The sequence below is a fragment of the Salvelinus fontinalis genome, chromosome 12 (genome assembly GCF_029448725.1).
Source record: "Salvelinus fontinalis isolate EN_2023a chromosome 12, ASM2944872v1, whole genome shotgun sequence".
Classification (NCBI taxonomy): domain Eukaryota; kingdom Metazoa; phylum Chordata; class Actinopteri; order Salmoniformes; family Salmonidae; genus Salvelinus; species Salvelinus fontinalis.
This window is the reverse complement of record NC_074676.1, coordinates 39,101,128-39,123,424: the sequence shown is the minus strand read 5'-3', so window position 1 is coordinate 39,123,424 and position 22,297 is coordinate 39,101,128. Positions and strand designations below refer to the sequence as shown.

Below are 22,297 nucleotides of genomic sequence, written 5' to 3'. Positions count from 1 at the left end.
CGGACTCCGACCACAAGGCACTACAGTTGCCATACCAGGCAGTGATGCAACCCATCAGGATGCTCTCGATGGTGCAGCTGTAGAACCTTTTGAGGACCCATGCCAAATCTTTTCAGTCTCCTGAGAGGGAATAGGTTTTGTCGTGCCCTCTTCATGACTGTATTGGTGTGCTTTGACCATGTTAGTTTGTTGGTGATGTGGACACCAAGGAACTTGAAGCTCTCAACCTGCTCCACTACAGCCCCGTCGATGAGAATGGGTGCGTGCTCGGTCCTCGTTTTCCTGTAGTCCACAATCATCTCTTTTGTCTTGATCACGTTGAGGGATAGATTGTTGTCCTAACACCACACGATTAGCCACAATAGTGGAATTTGGGGTTCGCCTTAAAAATAAAAGTTCCCCATTTTTTTGAAGGTGATTCAAACTGATACAAATATGGAACCATGTCATATTTGGAGTGGTTAATGCTGAACAAGATCAAAATGTTAAACAGCCATTAGATGTGGTATATTGGCCTTATACCACACCCCCTCGGGCCTTTTGCTTAAATATCAAATCAAAATGTATTTATGTAGCCCTTCGTACATCAGCTGATATCTCAAAGTGCTGTACAGAAACCCAGCCTAAAACCCCAAACAGCAAGCAATGCAGGTGTAGAAACAATGTTGGATAATCACCTTCCGGTGTAAAAAAACAGGCCTATTGTAAATGTGTATTACTGTTGCGTTGCCATCTTTATTACAAAAAGTAATACAAGTACAAACAACTTTAAGCTACATTTTATTTTGTCAGAGGTAATGAACTGTCCATCTATCAGCACAGCAATTGATAAAACATGACCAGTACAAAAAAGTATGAATGTATGTACTTGTAAGTCGCTCTGGATAAGAGCGTCTGCTAAATGACTTAAATGTAAATGTAATGACCATGTTTGAAACACAAGTGGTTCTGAGCTTTATTCAATATTACACAGGTAAACTAACAGTAACAGAAATCAGGAATGCAGACAGGCTCTATCTATCTGAGCTGCTGTGTCCAACAAACCACCACCTGTTATGTGGGCACCTACTTACCAAAAAAGGTTGTTTATTATGATTTTAAAAAATGCAATTACATATTTTGCTAAAATAAATGGTTAAAGAAATACAGGCATGCACCACATTATTACAAGACAAAACCGCTCAATCAAACCTGATGGTCTTGTAAGTATAAAAGCAAACGCTTGCATTCATTTAATTTGAAAAAAGTATGAAAAGGTGGCCTGATATCTTACTGTGGTGTGTGAAGAATCCAATACTTTACCTTCTATGCGGTACAAATCACATTTATTGTGCAAGCACCTCATCTAAGACTATTAATTAGGCTGTTTGAGAAAGTTTGAATCATAAGCCACCTGCCTACACATAGTTTGAAGTACAATACCAACACAGCAACTGTATTAGGTCAAAGCTGTGTGCTGGAATCCCTTAGGCATTGTGGTGCTTGTGAATTTTCTTAATTTTGGGGGTTCAGACCAATGCCTATTCTCACTTAAAACACAGTTTTTTGTTTTGAATAAAACCCAGTCACTCCTCATCAGTAGTGTTAAGTTGAGAGGGTTGAAGTGTGCCGCTGTATTCTTGTTTACAACTGGAAAAGTACAAGTGATTATTTCTGCTTTATTTGTACTTATTATTGCCTTGAACTCATAAGGAAGGAAGGATAAGGATAGAAGATAATTATTTTTGGTTTAATGTAATAGGACTTTCAATCTCAAGAACTCTAATTATAATAAAACAGAAATCTGGATTTTGTACAGCCAAAAGCTTTTGTTCTCCTCAGACAGGGTAGTTGAACATTAAATTATTAGTATAATTAAATATTAATTACCATAACTGGAATCCCAATCCCTCAGTACAATTTACAGAATTTTGTATGTACTCCAGTATATGCCAATTACCCATTACTTCTAATCAAATTATTTTTGGAAAGCTTTGTATTCACAACATTCTCTTTCTTTCACTAACACAACAACTGTTATTAATTTGAATTGCAATCAAACTCAAATCTGTCCAATACAAGAATATACTGAGTTAGATTTATATATGCATTATCTACTCATATACAGTGAATTCGGAAAGTATTCAGACCCCTTGACTTTTTCCACATTTTGTTACGTTTACAGCCTTATTCTCAAATAGATTAAATCGTTTTCCCCCCTCATCAATCTACACACAATACCCCATAATGACAAAGCAAAAACAGTTTTTTAGAAATGTTTGCAAATGTATTAAAAATAAGCTGAAATATAACATTTACATAAGTATTCAGCCCCTTTACTCAGCACTTTGGGAGCGATTACAGCCTCGTCTTCTTGGGTATGACGTGACAAGCTTGTCACACCTGTATTTGAGTAGTTTCTCCCATTTCCTCTTTGCAGATCCTCTCAAGGTCTGTGAGGTTGGATGGGGAGCGTCGCTGCACAGCTATTTTCAGGTCTCTCCAGAGATGTTCGATCAGGTTCAAGTCTGGGCTCTGGTGGGGCTACTCAAGGACATTCAGATACTTGTCCCAAAGCCACAGTCTGAGGTCCTGAGCGCTCTGGAGTAGGTTTTCATCAAGGATCTCTATGTACTTTGCTCCATTCAGGTTTCCCTCGAACGTGACTAATCTCCCAGTCCCTGCCGCTGAAAAACATCCCCACAGCAGAGTTCAATCTTGGTTTCATCAGACCAGAGAATCTTGTTTCTCATGGTCTGAGAGTCTGGCCACTCTACCATAAAGGCCTGATTGGTGGAGTGCTGCAGAGATGGTTGTCCATCTGGAAGGTTCTCCCATCTCCACAGAGGAACTCTGGAGCTCTGTCAGAGTGACCATCGGGTTCTTTGTCACGTCCCTGACCAAGGCCCTTCTCCCCCGATTGCTCTGTTTAGCCGGGCGGCCAGATCTAGGAAGAGTCTTGGTGGTTCCAAACTTCTTCCATTTAAGAATGATGCAGGCCAATGTGTTCATGCGGACCTTCAATGCTGCAGAAATGTTTTGGTACACTTCCCCAGATCTGTGACTCGACACATCTTCAGGGGCTCCCGAGTGGCGCAGCGGTCTAAGGCACTGCATCTCAGTGCTAGAGACGTCACTACAGACCCTGGTTCGATTCCAGGCTGTATCACAACATGCCGTGATTGGGAGTCACCATAGGGTGGTGCACAATTGGCCCAGCGTCGTCCAGGTTAGGGTTTGGCCGGGGTAGGCCGTAATTGTAAATAAGAATTTGTTCTTAACTGACTTGCCTAGTCCGAATAAAGGTTACTTTAAAAAAAATCCTGTCTCAGAGCTCTACGGACAATTCCTTTGACATCATGGCTTGGTTTTTGCTCAGACATGCAGTGTCAACTGTGGGACCGTTATATAGACAGGTGTGTGTGCGTTTCCAAATCATGTCCAATCAATTGAATTTACCACAGGTGGACTCCAAGTTGTAGAAACATCTTAAAGATGATCAATGGAAACAGGATGCACTTGAGCTCAGTTTCGAGTCTCATAGCGAAATGTCTTATTATTTATGGAAAAAGGAAAACACTAATTCTTAAAACCTTATACAAACCTGTTTTCACTTTTTCATTATGGGGTATTATGTGTAGATTGATAAGGAATATGTTTTTATTTAATCCATTTAAGAATAAGGCTGTAATGTAACAAAATGTGGGGTCTGAATACTTTCCGAAGGCACTGTATCTACACATTTTGCCACCACGGTACCCAGGCTCAAAATAATCCCAGGTAGAACTATATCCAGACCAATCCTTAGGAGCAAATAGAAATTGAATAGTATACTCTGGCAGACCACTTCACTTCAGTCAAATCCGGTGACTTGGGAACTGTCAAGTCATTTGGGTTTCACGAGATTCTGAAGCTCACAACTTGTTTGGTATTGCAAACTGGCGATACCCACTCGATGGAATGTAAAGACGATTGGCAATCAATCTCTCTGCATGACACAGGACTTCCTTACTCTGAGCTCTACTATACTGTGGTGCGCTGGCTGGCAATATGAAAAAACATGGACAGCAATCTGAAACAACATCTATGGAAATATGAAACAACATGGATGGTGATATGAAAAAACATGGACGACTATATGAAACGTGGATGTCAATACGAAACAACATGAAACAGCCAGGCCTGAATGATGGCCACAAAGCAAAAGCACAGTCAGCCTCAATTGCATATTTAGCTTCTGACCCGCCAGTGTCTTAGTGTGGAACATTCAACAGACTGCTTTATATGCTGCCTAAGAGGGCAATATAATGAAACTATGTTTGACTGGTTGTTTTTGTAGCTTTTTTCCAACCCATTTTGTTGAGCCGTTAAAATGCAGTTAGTTGATATTACAGAACTGATCTATTGCACATTGGGTAACATTTGCTTCTAAATGGGTACACTACAAACTCACACAGATGGCAGGCCAGAGGTGTAAACAACAAGGCAGCAATCAATACTTTTCAGGTTGCTCAATTCTCACTCCTTAGGGTGCGTTTGTAAATTCACATTGGAGTGCCAGAGAGCGCTCAGAGTGTGCTCTGGACATTCGTAAATTCAGAGCATTGTCAGATTGTCCATTCGTAAATTCATAGCGCTTCGCTTTCGGAGCGTTCAGACGGCACACTGGATGCTCTGGCTGAGGAGTAGGGTTGATCCAAGCAGTCTGACCTCACAACGGCAGTCAGGCACCCAAGCTAACTGGCGAATGTTATCTAGCTTGCTAGTTACTTCCAGACATAAATGAGAGAACACCTCTCTGACCATTTTTCTCGTCCTGGCAGAGCTGGTTAGGCTGTTTTCATGTTATCCAGAGCGTTGGTGCCTTTAACTGTGCTGCTGGCAACTTAATTGAATTACCTTTTTTGCCGACATTTACTGACACCGGCCATATTCAATGAGTGTTGAGCGTTCGTAAATTCATCAGTTATTCTGCGCTGTGGCACACTCAGACGAGAGTGCTCTGAAATCTGAGTAGATAGCCAGAGGGAATTTACGAACACACCCTTGGAACACAAGGAGACCAGTCAAGCATGGTTTGGGTTGGTGGCTTGGTGCACTCAATAACATTTAGAAAAAAGATGTCTGGAGCTGAGTCCACTTTGTCAATCTGGTAATTGTGTTTTTGGCAGTGGGTGTTTGTGTGAGGCTTTTTGTAGAGAACTTATTTCACCCTTTCCAAATGGTCTGACATTGTTTTCAACCATGTATACACAGTTACATATTACAGTCACTGGTTCCTGTTGAGGTGATACCTTGAACCCTTGCAGTTATTGCCCTGTCGTGAGAATCCATTCTAACTGCTCAGTGACTGAATGTCTTCATACTATTTGTCAAAATGCTGTAACTACACTGAACAGAAATATAAACGCAACATGCAACAATTTGAAAGATTTTACCAAGTTAAAGTTCATATAAGGAAATCAGCAAATTCATTAGGCCATAATCTCTGGATTTAACATGACTGGGAATACAGATATGCATCTGTTGTTCACAGATACCTTTAAAAAAGGTAGGGGCGTGGATCAGAAAACCAGTCAGTATCTAGTGTGACCACCATTTGCCTTTTGCAGCGTGACTTCTCCTTTGCATAGAGTTGATCAGCCGGTTGATTGTGGCCTGTGGAATATTGTCCCGCTTAGGGCTGTGGCGGTCACAAAATTTTGTTAGCCGGTGATTGTCAAGCAAATAACTTTCGGTCTCACGGTAATTTACTGTTAATTAACAAACAATTTAAGCAGCACCTGGCTTCCACACACAGCCTACAAGCCATTGATGTAGACCTTTGGAACATCTACATTTTAAAAAGTCTAATACATCCATGTAATATAGTCTACACCTTCACAATAAATCCGTTGTTTATTTTAGACAGGTTGAAAGATTTTTAATACATTGTAAGGCTAAATGATGAGGCTAAGTCGCTTGAAAGTCATGAGCTCTGCATTGTTTTTTGTGCAGGCTGTACACAATTCATCAGTCACTCATTCACAATTTGACAAGCACTTGATATGCCTTGAATTTGACGGCGGCATCCCCTTTGGCCATAATGCACCTTAAAAAATCCTTGCCTTTTGCGGCCAGTGGCCGTTATTTGGCCTCTAGTTGTGATACAAACCTTACTAAAACACATAGGCCTATGGGCTAGGCTACATGAGGTGTGCAACAATGATTAGAAAAAGTAGCCAAAAAAAAGGCATTGTCTCTTGCGTTACGCTGGGCATCATTTACAAGTGATAATATATTATTCACAAGTGATAGGCTAATATTGTCACCCATCAGACTATTCTTGATTTAATCATATACAGTGGGGAGAACAAGTATTTGATACACTGCCGATTTTTCAGGTTTTCCTACTTACAAAGCATGTAGAGGTCTGTCATTGTTATCATAGGTACACTTCAACTGTGAGAGACGGAATCTAAAACAAAAATCCAGGCAATCACATTGTATGATTTTTAAGTAATTAATTTGCATTTTATTGCATGACATAAGTATTTGATCACCTACCAACCTGTAAGAATTCCGGCTCTCACAGACCTGTTAGTTTTTCTTTAAGAAGCCCTCCTGTTCTCCACTCATTACCCTGTATTAACTGCACCTGCTTGAACTCGTTACCTGTATAAAAGACACCTGTCCACACACTCAATCAAACAGACTCCAACCTCTCCACAATGGCCAAGACCAGAGAGCTGTGTAAGGACATCAGGGATAAAATTGTAGACCTGCACAAGGCTGGGATGGGCTACAGGACAATAAGCAAGCAGCTTGGTGAGAAGGCAACAACTGTTGGCGCAATTATTAGAAAATGGAAGAAGTTCAAGATGACGGTCAATCACCCTCGGTCTGGGGTTCCATGCAAGATCTCACCTCGTGGGGCATCAATGATCATGAGGAAGGTGAGGGATCAGCCCAGAACTACACGGCAGGACCTGGTCAATGACCTGAAGAGAGCTGGGACCACAGTCTCTTCCACTCAGTAAGAGCATTGAAGATGGGTCGTGGCTGGGTCTTCCAGCATGACAACGACCTGAAACACACAGCCAGGGCAACTAAGGAGTGGCTCCGTAAGAAGCATCTCAAGGTCCTGGACTGGCCTAGCCAGTCTCCAGACCTGAACCCAATAGAAAATCTTTGGAGGGAGCTGAAAGTCCATATTGCCCAGCGACAGCCCCGAAACCTGAAGGATCTGGAGAAGGTCTGTATGGAAGAGTGGGCCAAAATCCCTGCTGCAGTGTGTGCAAACCTGGTCAAGAACTACAGGAAACGTATGATCTCTGTAATTGCAAACAAAGGTTTCTGTACCAAATATTAAGTTCTGCTTTTCTGATGTATCAAATACTTATGTCATGCAATAAAATGCTAATGAATTACTTAAAAATCATACAATGTGATTGTCTGGATTTTTGTTTTAGATTCCGTCTCACAGTTGAAGTGTACCCATGATAAAAATTACAGACCTCTACATGCTTTGTAAGTAGGAAAACCTGCAAAATCGGCAGTGTATCCAATACTTGTTCTCCCCACTATATGTAATACATGTGACATTTGTTTTGATTTAGAACGGGACGTTTTGATTTAGAATGGACCATTATTGCACCTGTATCGGGGCAGGGGAAAAATACTTGTCATCTATGTACTTAAATAGCGAATGGAGAACTGCTTTTCCCTTAATTTTCATGCCAGCCAGGTAGGCTATACTCCTGTTGTAAAGAGAAGCTATGTGCTTAATATTAGGAAAGTTGAGGAATAAATATAGTAGGCCTAGCCTATAGAAAGCTGATGGGATCCTTGTCTTTTTGTCAGCGGCCATCACTCTGTTTTCTCCAGCAGTTGCATAGCCTATAGAAATGTTGCGCAACATGAGCTCATGGGCTCTCATTAAGTGTTTGATTTAGATTTTTGATTACATTTGCATTACATTTGCATTGATGTCAGAGTGATTAGAGGGACAAGAGAGTGCTGAGTACCAGGCAGTTAGCAAGTTTGGTAGGCCATCAGCAGCATCAGAGCTTGGCGAAGCCTAATTACAGTGACTAAACGGTCACGTGAAATTTGACTGCCGCCTCGTGTCTGCCAGGTGTGGCGGTAATACAATCACCGCAACAGCCATAATCCCACTGCTCTTCAATGGTTGTGAGAAGTTGCTGGATGTAGGCGGCAACTGGAACACGTTGTCGTACATGTCGATCCAGAGCATCCCAAATGTCTGAGTATGCAGACCATGGAAGAAGCCACAGTGGGGGACTCGGTTCACAATGTTGACATCAGCAAACCGTTCGCCCACACGACGCCCTCTACCTGGTACAGTTGAAACCCGGGATTCATCCGTGAAGAGCACTCTTCTCCAGTGTGCCAGTGGCCATCTAAGGTGAGCATTTGCCCCCTGAAATGAGTTACGACACTGAACTGCAGTCAGGTCAAGACCCTGGTGAGGACGATGAGCACACCGATGAGCTTCCCTGAGACGGTTTCTGACAATTTGTGAATAAATTCTTTGGTTGTGCAAACCCACAGTTTCATTAGCTGTCCAGGTGGCTGGTCTCAGACAATCCCGCAGGTGAAGAAGCTGGATCTGGAGTTCCTGGGCTGGCATGGTTACACGTGGTCTGCGGTTGTGAGGGCAGTTTGATGTATTGCCAAATTCTCTAGAATGACGTTGGGGGCGGTTTATGGTAGGGAAATGAACATAAAATTATCTGACAACAGCCCTGGTGCACATTTCTGCAGTCAGTATGCCAATTTGGAAGCTCCCTCAACTTGAGACATCTGTGGCATTGTCTTGTGTGACAAAACTGCACATTTTAGATTGGCCTTTTATTGTCCCCAGCACAAGGTGCCCCTGTGTAATGATCATACTGTTTAATCAGCGTCTTGTTATGCCACACCTGTCAGATGGCTGTATTATCTTGACAAAGGTGAAATGCTCACTAACAGGGATGTAAACACATTTGTCCAGAGAATTTGAGATAAATAAGCTTTTTGTGCATATGGAACATTTCTGGGATCTTTTATTTCAGCTCACGGGACCAAAACTTTACATCTTGTGTTTTAAATTGTGTCAGTGTATATATAATTAATTTATCATAATACCTGTCCTCTGATTAGTAGTGTTTTGTTTCCTCCACAGAGTCGACGGGACTCTCTCCCCCTGGCCAATCACAGCTATGCATTGTGTCGGCGTTTCTCAGGGACGGTGCTGCTGCCCCCGCTGTCCCGGCGCCACTCCACCTACGCCCAGGACAACCGCAGGCTTCTACACCTGGAAGCTCTCTATAGGAAGGCCCTGGCTGGCGTAGAGGCCACGAGCCTGGAAACCATCGACGACTGCAAGTCAGTGGAGCAGCTTGTTAATCTTTCAACTATCTCACTCTAATGCTCTCTCTCTCTCACTTTGTTTTTTGTCTCATTTACTGTCAACACTCACTCTCAAGTGAGCTGCCTCTCTTTATTTCTCACTCTGTCCCTTGAGTACTCACAATCTCTCGTTTCTCTCCCTCTTTTTCTCCCCTCCATGTGCTCAACAAGCCATGAGAGGTCCACAGTGTGATTCATTGAGAAGGCTACTGTGTGATATTGATGTCTTATGCTGGGGTTTGAATTTACTCCACACTTCAGGAAAATATTATGTAATCTCAGAAGGACAGATTGTCAACTGACTTTTTGTCAAATTGCACCAGTGACATTTGGTTTTTGAATCCATCTATTCTTGCAGCCAAGCCTGAGAGGAGCAGAGACTGAATAACTTTTGTGGATGTGTGTGGGCGTGGCCGGTGTCTGTTTGTCCCCAGATGTCTGTGTGTTTATGCACTCACTCACACCGCGTCTTCCCATCACGCCTGCCTGCCCCTACTTCTCTAAGTACGTGCTCATCGACCTTCATGTTCTTGGCTGCGCTTAATCTCTCTGAATCCCGTATCTCTCCAGGCCCAGAGGGGGTTAAGAAAAGCCTTCTCTCTGACGGCTGCTACCTAACTCGCTCTCTCCCAGCCTCGGGTCAGTGGAGGTCACTGCTTTAGTGTGTGTGTGTTCGTGTATCCACATTTTGTTTCGGCCGGGCGCTACATCTAGCCTCTCCACCCACACACTGTGTCTGTGCTTGAGCTGATGGCTCTACAGTCTGCTTCTCGACATCACAGAGGCCAGACAGCAGGAAAAGATGCAGGATTCTGTATGGCGGGCGTTTTTTGAAATGACGGGTAATTACTGGAATGGTGGGAAGAGGCAAGTGGGAAGAAATGGGGGAGGGGGAGAGTCTTGGATGGTTGTCTCTCTCTCCATGTCCATTTATGTCTCATGTCTTTCTCTCTCTTTCTCCCTTTCTCTGTTTACGTCTTTGACATTTTTCTTTCTTCCTCTCAGTCCTCTGTGTTCTCTGTTTTTAGTTGTCTCATCTCTCTACCTCTCTTTTATATCGCTCGCTCGCTCTCTTTCGGCATGTTTTGCGGTTGGCATTCCATGGAAAGGACCCGAATTTGGTGTCAAATGAAAGCTATGAGTCTATATTTTTGAGATATTAAGGCATATATAACATTTTCAACCATTTCCATATAATAAGCAGAAGCTTTGATTTCTGGTCAAACAGATGGAAAAACGGGTCTTAGAAAACATCCACCAGCAAAAGTCTTAAAAATATTAGAAATGCATCAAAACACAATAATGTTGAAGACCCTCGTCAACTAATATCAACATTTATATTCAATTATTTGCCTTCAGTAAGTTTAAGAAATATTGCCTCGTGTCTTATTATTCTGTTACAACAAACCCACATACTGTAATATACTTTAAGATATTTTCACATTTTTCTCCCTCATGAGGAGGGAGGATAATAAAAGTTCACAGAAGTAAGAAGTAAAGGTAGACCTACGTTTATAGTGTTTTAAATAACAATTTGGTTTATGGTTCATTAAGTGATTTTAAAACGTTTCATGACAGAAAAATCCCTAAAAGAGAATGACTGCAACTGAATTGGCTAAAATGGGAGATAATAGTAGTCACAATCTACAGTTGGGTCACCAGCTACTGTCTTCCCTTCCACTGGCATACTTATGTTCAGCTCATAGTTCTGAAAAGTCTGGACAACCCCTCTCTCTCTCCCCGTCTCACTCTCCTATTCTCGATGTTTGCAATGCCAGGAAAAGGGCACAGTGACATGCACATAAATAGAGATAAAGGTAGAAAAAAGGATTCCTCTGTAATTCATTGGAAAATGTTGTGCAATTATCCATGTCTTTTGGGTACAGGATGCATTCGAAAGTCTATTACTTTCAAAGGTCTATTACTGTCAAAGGTCTATTACTGTTGAAGAACTATTACTGTATGTCAGGGCTATGGGGAGTGTTATTGCCTTTTTATGGTTGAGAATTACAAGATGCAGGTAACTGCCAAAATAATGGAAACACTTCAGTAAATGCGAGATACAAAATATATTGAAAGCAGGTGCTTCCACATGGGTGTTGTCATGACGTTGGCCTGTGGGTAAGGTTTATGATCCCCCCCCCCCCCCCCCCCCCATAAATACCTTTCTCCCTTCCCTCTACAGAGGGACTCTTGAATAGCCTTTCTTAAACATAGAGAGTCTGGGAACATCAAACAAGTGGGGGGAAAGGAACCATATTTCGGTAATAGAACCAGTTGAAAATATGCGTTGGTATTTAATGAATATGATGTCAGTTCGGTTGTCATCTGAGACATTATGACTGATGACAGGACGACATTAACTGTATCTGGGAAAGTCTACACATTATAGTTATCAGATTCACATGGAATTGTTGTGCAATTCAAATGTTTAAATATAAAAGTATTTGTGAAAAGATGAAATGTAATTTTAGCTTCCAAATGAGAGATTTGGGTTTTCATAAGGTTAGGGCTCTGCTCAATCAGTGGCCCGCCCCTGTGAAGAGACATGGGTTATAAACTATGAAACACATCCTTCTCTCCCTCCACTATGTAAGCCCTTGACGAAAATGTAACCTCCTGTTCTGGGTACATTAGGATGATGGTCCGATGTCAGAAGGATTCAGATAATAACTACAGCGTGAGCTTTGGTTGCGAATGGTATGAACTTTGAACTCTTATTCGCTACAGAAGTGATACCTCCTAGCCGTTGAGTTAGCAGCGGCCGCTGTAAACGTGGGCTAGGAAAGGACGGACAGAGTATCCCGTCTACCACACAACGACGACACTACAACGTTTCCCGTTCACCACCAGAGACACTCTTCAAAGGACTCTGTTGGGCAACACGGCCTTCCATCTACCACCAACCTTTTGAAGCGCAGCTCCGAGTAAATATTTATTGCATTTTCCTTTTCCAAATGGGCGGTAATTTAGAATGCATAAGATGATGTATTTACGATAGAGTAGCTGCCTACGGCCCGATAGAGACATCGCTTCTCCCTTTGTTCTTCAGTCTTCCCGCTCTTTCACTCAAACTCAACCCCCCCTTTTCTTTGTGTAACCAGCTGTCATATCTGTTCCGTCCCCTAGTGACATTTGCCTTTATGACATAATTTGTATTCAAGGTATGATTCATTCTGTGTATATGTAATTCTGTGTGATTAGTTAGTTATTGAGTAAATAAATAATTAAACCCACTTTTGTATTGCTGATTCAACTTGTTAGCCAGAGTTTGTGAAGATAACCAAAAACGTACAACTTTCAGATGAGACTGAAATAAGGTGACGATTAATATTGACTGCTATTGATGTAAAATATTAATAGGTCTTTCAGAGTTTATTCAGAAGATAACTGCTCTATAAATATTATTTTGTGGTGCCGCGACTTTCTAGATAATTACATTTACATGACAATACCCCCATCCACAGGGCACGAGTGGTCGCTGTATGACCATGAAAACGATGTAAACCATATGCCATGGCTGTCTCAGTCACCAGATCTCAACCAAATCGAACACTTATGGGAGATTCTGGAGCAGCGCCTGAGATAGCGTTGTCAACTACCATCAACAAATCACCAAATTATGGAGTTCGATAGGTTTCCAGACACTTGTAGAATCTATGCCAAGGTGCACTGAAGCTGTTCTGGTTTGTGGTGGCCCAACGCCCTATTAAGACACATTATGTTGGTGTTTCCTTTTTTTTGGCAGTTTCCCACAGGCCAACATTAGTTTCAGGATTTAATAAAATTAAAGAGAACAAACTGCAAGTGTATTCTAGCAATATTGGAGGGAAATTAAAGTTAAATAAAAGCTGTTTAGTATTTAAAAAATTTACTATACTAATAAAGAAGCACCTTTTTTAAATATAAATATTTTATTACATTTACCTTGCACTCCTTGAGTGGCTGAATATATTTTGTAGTTCCTTTGAAATTATCTATATGGAGGTGATATTTTTGATTGCAGAGTTGGGCTGACTCATTTACAATTACCAGTAGCCGACATACAATTTGGTCACAGAAAATTTGAAAGTGTCCAAAGTTTATAACAGAAATAAATCAATGTTTTGTTTGAGGGATTAGTAATTTCCTGAATTCCCAGTCAATGTTGCTTACTCGGTAATGTGATGAATAGCCTACCTCGCGTCAGTCCCAACAGTTGGCTGGACTGCTTTATAAAACGCGCGCAGATGAGAGCACAACAACACACGCAGGGGAGTGAGAGTTCACCTATCTATAGATGCTCCTCTCTCTCCGACTTGCTTTCGTTTGAAGAGCTTTCAGAAATTGACATAAACGTTGTTTTATTCTATGCCTTGCTATAAGTACATACCTTGAGCGCGCGCAAGGATTTACACAAATGTTTGCGGACGGATGAATCTCTATGGATGAAAGGCAGCAAAAGAAGAGAGGATCAAATTAATAGTTTCATATCATATTTTAAGAGTTGATATCATTCGTTTGTGGCTGTACTATTCACTGGGGTTATGTCGATATTGAAGCAGAAGAACTTTCCATTTCGATTGTGAGGAAGCGTTTCCTCGTTTCAGCACCTCGGCTAGTGGACAGCACGCTCTGCCACCGCCAACAGCCGCACATAATACGTTTTTATCGAAGAGGTAGCCTCCTGATGTTGGAGGGAACAACCGAACATATGGCGTGTACAGGTCTAAGTAGAGAAGGTGCTGGTTCCGCCAAGGCACCCAAACACTTGTGGCGACAACCAAGAACTCACATCCGAATCAAGCAGCGTTTTCACTCCGATACAGAGCCGTACCTGACTCGCAACAGAACTATGGAGAAGCTGCGCCCTGGGCTGAAAAAAACACGAATGTCGTTGCCATCCTTATATAAACGGTAATTGTAATGCATCATTATTATTTGTTTTAATTAGCCTACCTGCTCACCTTTTATAGATTGCCTTTTGTTAATACCTTTTTGTCACTTCCAAAGTTGACAATGTGAACAGAGGGATGAAAGTGCTCAATTGCAAAGCAGTGTTTCAACAAACAACTCCACTTAAGAATGTCAATATTGTCCCCACACTCCATTTTGTGAGAAGTAAAGTCAGGGTTCACTGATTTAGCCCTTGACGCAGAAAGGTATTGAGCTCATGCTGATTGAAGTGTGTGCATAATTCCACAAACCATTGATCTCTTTGTGTTTCAAGGGTTCTCCATCCATCTTGTCTGTCTGTCCAGAGATCAATGGTAGGCTACTTACATTTTCGCAATGGGCTGAGACCAAGGGAAAAAATTAAAGTACTTGAGTGGTAGTATGCTGCCATTCTTTTTTCATTACTTAAATTTACACACAACACACACACACCACTCTGGGTTGCTGAGCATTTCCCCTGGAAAGACAGTGTGACTATGATAGGAGAGGTTTGGCCTAATAAAAGTGAGAGGATATTGTGAAGGGACCTTCCCCATCTCTGTGGTCACTGAGATCATCTCAGTCTGCAGTCTAAGGTTGATCCTGAGGGAAATGTTTCCTGTTGTTTTGTTGCTTTTCATTAATGGTCTAGATATTGGGCTTATCAGTGTGAGACGGGTGTTGTGTTGTGGCTGAATCCATCAATCTTCTTCAAGCCATATGTAGGCTAAAATCATATGGTCACTTTAATATAAGATCAGAAAATCATTAAAATCATTAATTGTCCTCATCCTCAATTGACGTCAGATTGAAGTGACCTCTTCAACCCATTCAGCTGTGATATCCTGTGACATTTATGACCCTTGCTGTCTGTGCCGGCAACATTTTGTTCTGGGGTCAGTTATGGTTCATGACCGGGGCCTACTATTGTAACATCACAGTGTTCACATCTCATTTCACCTCAGTAAACAGAGAGAGGTTATCCACTCTGGAGGCTCACCGCCATGAAAGCTGTCTACTGACTGCCGCTGACTGTTGGGCATTGATGATGATATGGTAATGACATCACAGCATGCTTCAGGTTGGAGTAGAGAAGTGACTCACTTCCTGCATTCTGCCTCCCCGACGCCTCATATGTATGAATGAATGCGTCTCTCCTCTAATGCATCTCTCCTCTAATTGTCCCATGACATTTTATCCTACACTGATGACTCAGTTTGCATGGCCATGGTAGAGAGAGGTAAATGTGGCTGTGGTGTGAGGGATGCTGTTGACTTTGCTGATGAATACTGTGTTGTGGTAGGTGTGGGTGTTTTATGGTCTTTCATCACTCTTAGTAATGGGAACGGTCCATAGAATAGTATTTTGTTGAAGCTCTTTCCAATCAAAGACAGATTAACAGGCTTTTTGTACTGAGTGGCTGCGGGTCCGACTTCTTCTCTGGACCCCTCTCCCTGACATCAAAAGGTCCTGAAGCTTCTGCGCATGTGCATGTACTTTACGCACAGCCTCTGCTCCACTGTATATCTGCTTAAAAAGGGGCACTACTCTGCCAGAGATCAGGCTTGCAGATTCTATGCACCTATTTTTAATCCCTGCTAATGACACACTTTTATTTATATATATATATATATATATATATATAAAAAAAAAATATATATTTTAATGTAGGATTTTAATTAGCTATCTTGTTTCATTCTCGTTCCTCCTGTCTGTTTCTTTGTTAGTACTTTTTTAATTATGTGAAGCACTTTGTTAGTTATATTGGGGAAAAAATATTACTACTCGTTCGGCTGCTCACAGAACAGGCTACTCAGGCGAATGGTGCTCCTTTAATAAAGTTAGATCAAAGCTGAATCCATGTCTGTACAATCACATAATGATGGTATTCTACATAACAGAACCGAATATAATAGCATAGTGTAACGTTACTGTCAGACAAAAAACACCACCTAATTTCTTATGAGATTTTAGCATGATTGTGCGAGTATGTGGCCAAAACTCAACAGCTCGCGCCACTATGCAAAATATGTGCTTTGATTGAAAGTAAACACAGGTATGCTACAGTTTAACTTCTCTGGGATATGTGGGACGGTAGCGTCTCACCTAACCAACAGCCAGTGAAATTGCAGGGCGCCAAATTCAAAACAACAGAAATCTCATAATTAAAGTTCCTCAAACATACAAGCATTATACACCATTTTAAAGATAAACTTCTCGTTAATCCAGCCAAAGTGTCTGATTTCAAAAAGGATTTATGGTGAAAGCACACCTTGCGATTATGTTAGCTCAGTACATAGCCACAGAAAAACACAGCCATTTTTCCAGCCAAAGAGAGGAGTAACAAAAAGCAGAAATAGTTAAAATTCATCACTAACCTTTTATGATCTTCATCAGATGACACTCATAGGACTTCATGCTACACAATATATGTATGTTTTGTTCGGTAAAGTTCATATTTATATCCAAAAATCTGAGTTTAGGCGGGACGCTACTGTCTCACTTGGCCAAAAGCCAGAGAAAATGCAGAGCGCCATATTCAAATAAATTACTATAAAAATCAAACTTTCATTAAATCACACATTAAAGATATCAAATTAAAGCTACACTGGTTGTGAATCCAGCCAACATGTCAGAATTCAAATAGGCTTTTCGGCGAAAGCAAACAATGCTATTATCTGTGTTAGCACCATTGTAAACAAAGAGAGATAAGCATATTTCAACCCTGCAGGCGCGACACAAAACACAGAAATAAAAATATAATTCATGCCTTACCTTTGATGAGCTTCTGTTGTTGGCACTCCAATATGTCCCATAAACATCACAAATGGTCCTTTTGTTCGATTAATTCCGTCGATATATATCCAAAATGTCCATTTATTTGGCGCGTTTGATCCAGAAAAACACTGGTTCCAACTCGTGAAACATGACTACAAAATATCTCAAAAGTTACATGTAAACTTTGCCAAAACATTTCAAACTACTTTTGTAATACAACTTTAGGTATTTTTAACGTAAATAATCGATAAAATTGAAGACGGGATGATCTGTGTTCAATACAGGATTAAAACAATCTGTAGCATGCTTTCTGGTCACGCGCCTCTATCTAACAGGACACTTCAAGTGACCCTGATTCAAAATGGCCGTACTTCTTCATTACACAAAGGAAAAACCCTCAACTAATTTCTAAAGACTGTTGACATCCAGTGGAAGTGGTAGGAACTGCAAGAAGGTCAATTAGAAATCTGTATTCCCAATGAAAATCCATTGAAAAGAGAGTGACCTCAACAACAAAAAAATCTGAATGGTTTGTCCTCGGGGTTTCACCTGCTAAATAAGTTCTGTTATACTCACAGACATGATTTAAACAGTTTTAGAAACTTCAGAGTGTTTTCTATCCAAATCTACTAACAATATGCATATCTTATCTTCTGGGGATGAGTAGCTGGCAGTTGAATTTGGGTATGCTTTTCATCCAAACGTGAAAATGCTGCCCCCTATCCTAGAGAAGTTAACATAATCTAAAATGATCTCACTGTAGGCTACAACGTTCAACACAACACTGTGGGCTACTTTGAAAAAAACGCAGTATAACTCAAATGGTTGCATGGACGTAACTCTGGTAAACTTGAAGAATTATCATTCACATTTGACATTGGGAAATAAAAAGGGAGGGTGACCGCAAAAGTTGTGCGTAAAGGATAAAGAAATGCATGGTCAGAACGTGATTTGGATCTTCGGGTCTTCAGCTCTGGGTAAAAGAGATCTGGGAGGTCTAGACTGGGCGGTTACCTATGAATCAACAGCCTTTGCCTAAAAAAATATGTTCTTTCTGCGCATTGTGAAAGCGTATCACTTTCGTTTTGTTTCAAGTTTTGAACATGATTTTGCTAAGGACATTTCTGAAAACATGCTTTCTTACAGTGCAACAACAATTATGTTTTTGACCTTCTTACGGTTCTGATTGGATAAGGCCTTAAGTACGGTGTTTGTTAGACGATTGAGTCGTGCTGATAAAATGACCAAAATCCTCAATGATCCTGAATATTGCTTACTTCCTGCTGTCTATCCAAGCCGTTTGCTGGTGTCTCCATGCCGTTCACATGGTGGCCGTTAGGTAACAGAGCCTTTAATGAAGTCCGGTGTTAGTACTGCTGCCTCCCTCTCACTGCTCCCCAGCATGGCTGTGATGTCATCAATTATTATGCTTCTGGGAAGAGTGACCCATATGTCTCAGTGGTCCAGATAGCTGCTGTTTTACTTGGACGCTCTGTTTTCTTTGAAATTACTTTTACCACTGGCAGTGGAAGGATTAGCCATCAAATGGATGATGCTGCCATGGCACCCATATGTTTTCGAGGTATAATAATATCAAGCCCAGGCATTACAACTACAGGGTTTATGATGTAACCAGCCAATGGTAACATTGAGCATATAAAATGTTTTAGCATGCAGCATTTATAGTGTTCTGTTCATGGATTGATAAAAGCTTATGAGTGCTATGAGGTTCGGATTAGTTGCTTGAAAAGTAATATATTATATTACAGCTGTCATGCCATTATTCCAAACAGCCTTTCTCCACTCGATTGAGAACTAAATGAGGAAACAAGTCGATCGGATAATGAAACGCACCTGGTAGTGATATGATTCTGAAAGTATTGTTTGACAAAGTAGCTGTAATAATAATATTATCCAATTTTAAAATTGACTTTACTCAGCTATTTATAAAAGTAATCTGATTACATTACTTTTGTAACACGTTGCCCCAACACTGGTTCTGATAGGGTGACCTGCAAATGTCCGTTGTTGCAGTACTGATTTGGGTGTCCTGGTAAATGCACTGGTATTTGATACCAATTACTGGCACATATCCTGGACTACCTACTATGTAGGATGAGCCACTACAGGCAATTAGATTTGGGTTTTTTCATTTTAGCCAAAAATTGAAAAAAAGGGTCCGATCCTTAAACCGGCGATTGAGGAAGCCTCAGCTCGGTCTTAAGCCAGATGAGTCGGAATGACCGGAAGTCAGGTGCTCTGTCAGAGTGTGAAGTCAGGATGTGAGGTTGTAGAGTCGTACTGATATTCTCGCTGGGTCGCTCTCACCAGGGCAGTTTCTCTACAAACACTGGCCTTTGGTGTCTCATGTAGACGTCATGCCCCCTCAGAAGTGTATATTTGTTTTGCATTGATATGAGTATTTGTGTAAGGGGCTTAGGTAGGTAGATCTTGTTTTAAGTGTTAGCAGCATTTTGTCTTCTAATTTATCAATAGCCATGTAATTATTGGATTAGAATCCTTCTCATTGTCCCGTGAAGGATAGGAGTTAATGCACCTAATTTGTTCTACACTATCAAGAGCTTTGCGAGACCCAAGTCATTGTTTCTTTTGCTTCATCTTCTTTCTGTTGGCTTGTGATGAAGCAGTGCAATCAAAATGTCATCAGTTCAGGTTTAATGGTCTTTATGGATGGATGACCAAGACGTCTAGTGATTCAGATGTGTTTGGGGCTATTTGCTTCCCTGGGGTGGCAGCCTAGCATCATAGCATGGCAAAAGCCCTTACTCAATTCTCACCCCAAGATTTGTGATGAGAGAAGGCTGCCGAGTTGCCCTGAAGCTGTCTAGACATCCACATTCAACATTTACTGTGTTTACTCACTACCTACCAAGTTGTCCTATCATTCATGGCAAAATGTGTACTTGGTAGCAATAGTGCTATGGTCTTGTTTGTTTCTATATTCTATGACTCAAGATGTTATAAATACCTGTATTCAGATTACTTTTCTATTGGTACTTTGACGCAAGTCAGGGATGGGCCACTTTGATGTGGGAGGGGGCTTCAAAAAATCAAAGCTCATCATGAGGGGCCACAGTTGCACTGCACCTTGTGTATTCTACTACTCTAACTCGGAACAGTAATTTTAGACCCCGACTGAGTTAAAATATATATATATTTGTTTTTAAATGTAAAAAATGGGGGGGAGGATTGATCCGAGGGGCATTCAAAAGGAGGGCCTACAGATTCCCATCTCTGCCGTAAATGGTTCTGCTTACAAGGATAACCAAATAAGACTCACAAGTAGGATACCCATCTTCAAGATGGGCCTGTCAAAGATGACTTGGCAAACTTAAAAATAAAACCTCCTTTTGTTGTCTCAATGAAGGCCAGGTTTTGTACACCCCACCTTTCCAGTCAAATGGCCATGACCCCCATAACTGTAAACATGCTCATTTCTTAGTCATCAATGACATGCTGGTGAGTCCTACTGGTGTAATAGATTAGAAGTCATCTTTCTCACCTGGATAACACCAGTGTCTCCATAGGCCTACAGTGCATTCAGGAAGAACACAGTACTCCATAATGACAAAGCAAAAACAGGTTTTTAGGAAATGTGTATACTTTTTCATGGAAAAAAAAGTATGTATTCAGACCTTTTGCTATGAGACTTTAAATTGAGCTCAGGTGCATCCTGTTTCCATTAATCATCCTTGATGTTTCTACAACTTGATTGGAGTCTACCTGGGGTAAATTACATTGATTGGACATGATTTGGAAAGGCATGTCGGAGCAAATACCAAGCCATGAGGGTGAGGGCTTGTCCGTAGAAGTCTGAGACAGGGTTGTGTCGAGTACCAAAACATTTCTGCAGCATTGAAGGTCCCCAAGAACATGGAAGATGTTTGGAACCACCAAGACCCTTCCTAGATCTGGCCACCCACCCAAACTGAGCAATCGGGGGAGAAGGGCCTTGGTCAGGGAGGTTACCAAGAACCTGCTGGTCACTGACAGATCTCCAGCGTTCCTCTATGGAGATGGGAGAGCCTTCCAGAAGGACAGCCATCTCTGCAGCACTTCAACAATCAGGCTTTATGGTAGAGCGGCCAGACGGAAGCCATTCAGTAAAAGGCACATGACAGTCCGCTTGGAGTTTGCCAAAAGGCACCTAAAGACTCTCAGACCATGAGAAACAAGATTCTCTGGTCTGACGAAGCCAAGATTTAACTCTTTGGCTTAAAGGCCAAGCATCACGTCTGGAGGAAATCTGGCACCATCCCTACTGTGAAGCGTGATGGCAGCATCATGCTGTGGGGATGTTTTTCCGCAGCAGGGACTTAGACTTGTCAGGATTGTGGGAAAGATGAAAAGAGCAAAGTACAGAGAGATGCTTGTTGAAAACGTGTTCCAGAGCGCTCTGGACCTCGGACCGGGGCAAAGGTTCACCTTCCAACAGGACAACAACCCTAAGCACACAGCCAAGATGCAGGAGTGGCTTCGGGACAAGTCTGAATGTTCTTGAGTGGCCCAGCCAGAGCCAGGACTTGAACCCGATCAAACATCTCTGGAGTGACCTGAAAATAGCTGTGGAGCAACGCTCCCCATCCAACTTGACAGAGCTTGAGAGGATCTGCAGAGAAGAATGGGAGAAACTCCCCAAATATAGGTGTGCTAAGCTTGTAGCGTCATACCCAAGAAGACTCGGATGTAATTGCTACCAAAGGTGCTTCAACAAAGTACTGAGTAAAAGGTCTGAATACTTAAGTAAATGTGATATTTCAGTTTATTTTGAAATACATTTGCAAACATTATGAGGTATTGTGTAGATTGAGGGAGAAACTGAATGCTTTCCGAATGCACTGTATGTCATTTAATAAAATTAATACGCTTTTTTTTTTCTTCTTAGGGCGGCAGGTAGCCTAGTGTTTCGGTTGCTGGTTTAAATCCCAGAGCCAACTAAGTGAAAACTCTGTGCCTTTTTGAGCAAGGCACTTAAACCTAATCGTTCCTGTAAGTAGCTCTGGATGAGTGTCTGCTAAATGACTAAATCGTAAAAGTTAAATAAAACATTTATTCAACCTTTATTTAACCAAAATAGGTTATCTCATTTGCAACCAAGACCTCGACATGAGATCAAAGCCTAGACATCCTCCTCTTGTTGAGTTTTTGTGTTGTGATTTCTTTTGATTGGCCAATCCGTCAGCCCTACCAGGAGCTTGTGATGGATGTGAAA

General features: G+C 41.5%; 1 protein-coding gene across 2 annotated transcripts in view; it reads left to right on the top strand.

Moving 5' to 3' along the window:
• Positions 1 to 22,297, top strand: part of LOC129867368 (cAMP-specific 3',5'-cyclic phosphodiesterase 4C-like) — a 151,127-nt gene that overhangs the window by 29,892 nt on the left and 98,938 nt on the right. The window contains exon 3 of one of the 2 annotated variants that reach the window (XM_055940726.1): positions 9,146 to 9,348. In XM_055940726.1, coding sequence (XP_055796701.1) covers positions 9,146 to 9,348 — 203 coding nt within the window. Of the gene's footprint in view, positions 1 to 9,145; positions 9,349 to 13,582; positions 14,269 to 22,297 lie in introns of those variants that run through there. The other variant, XM_055940725.1, reaches the window with a different exon arrangement.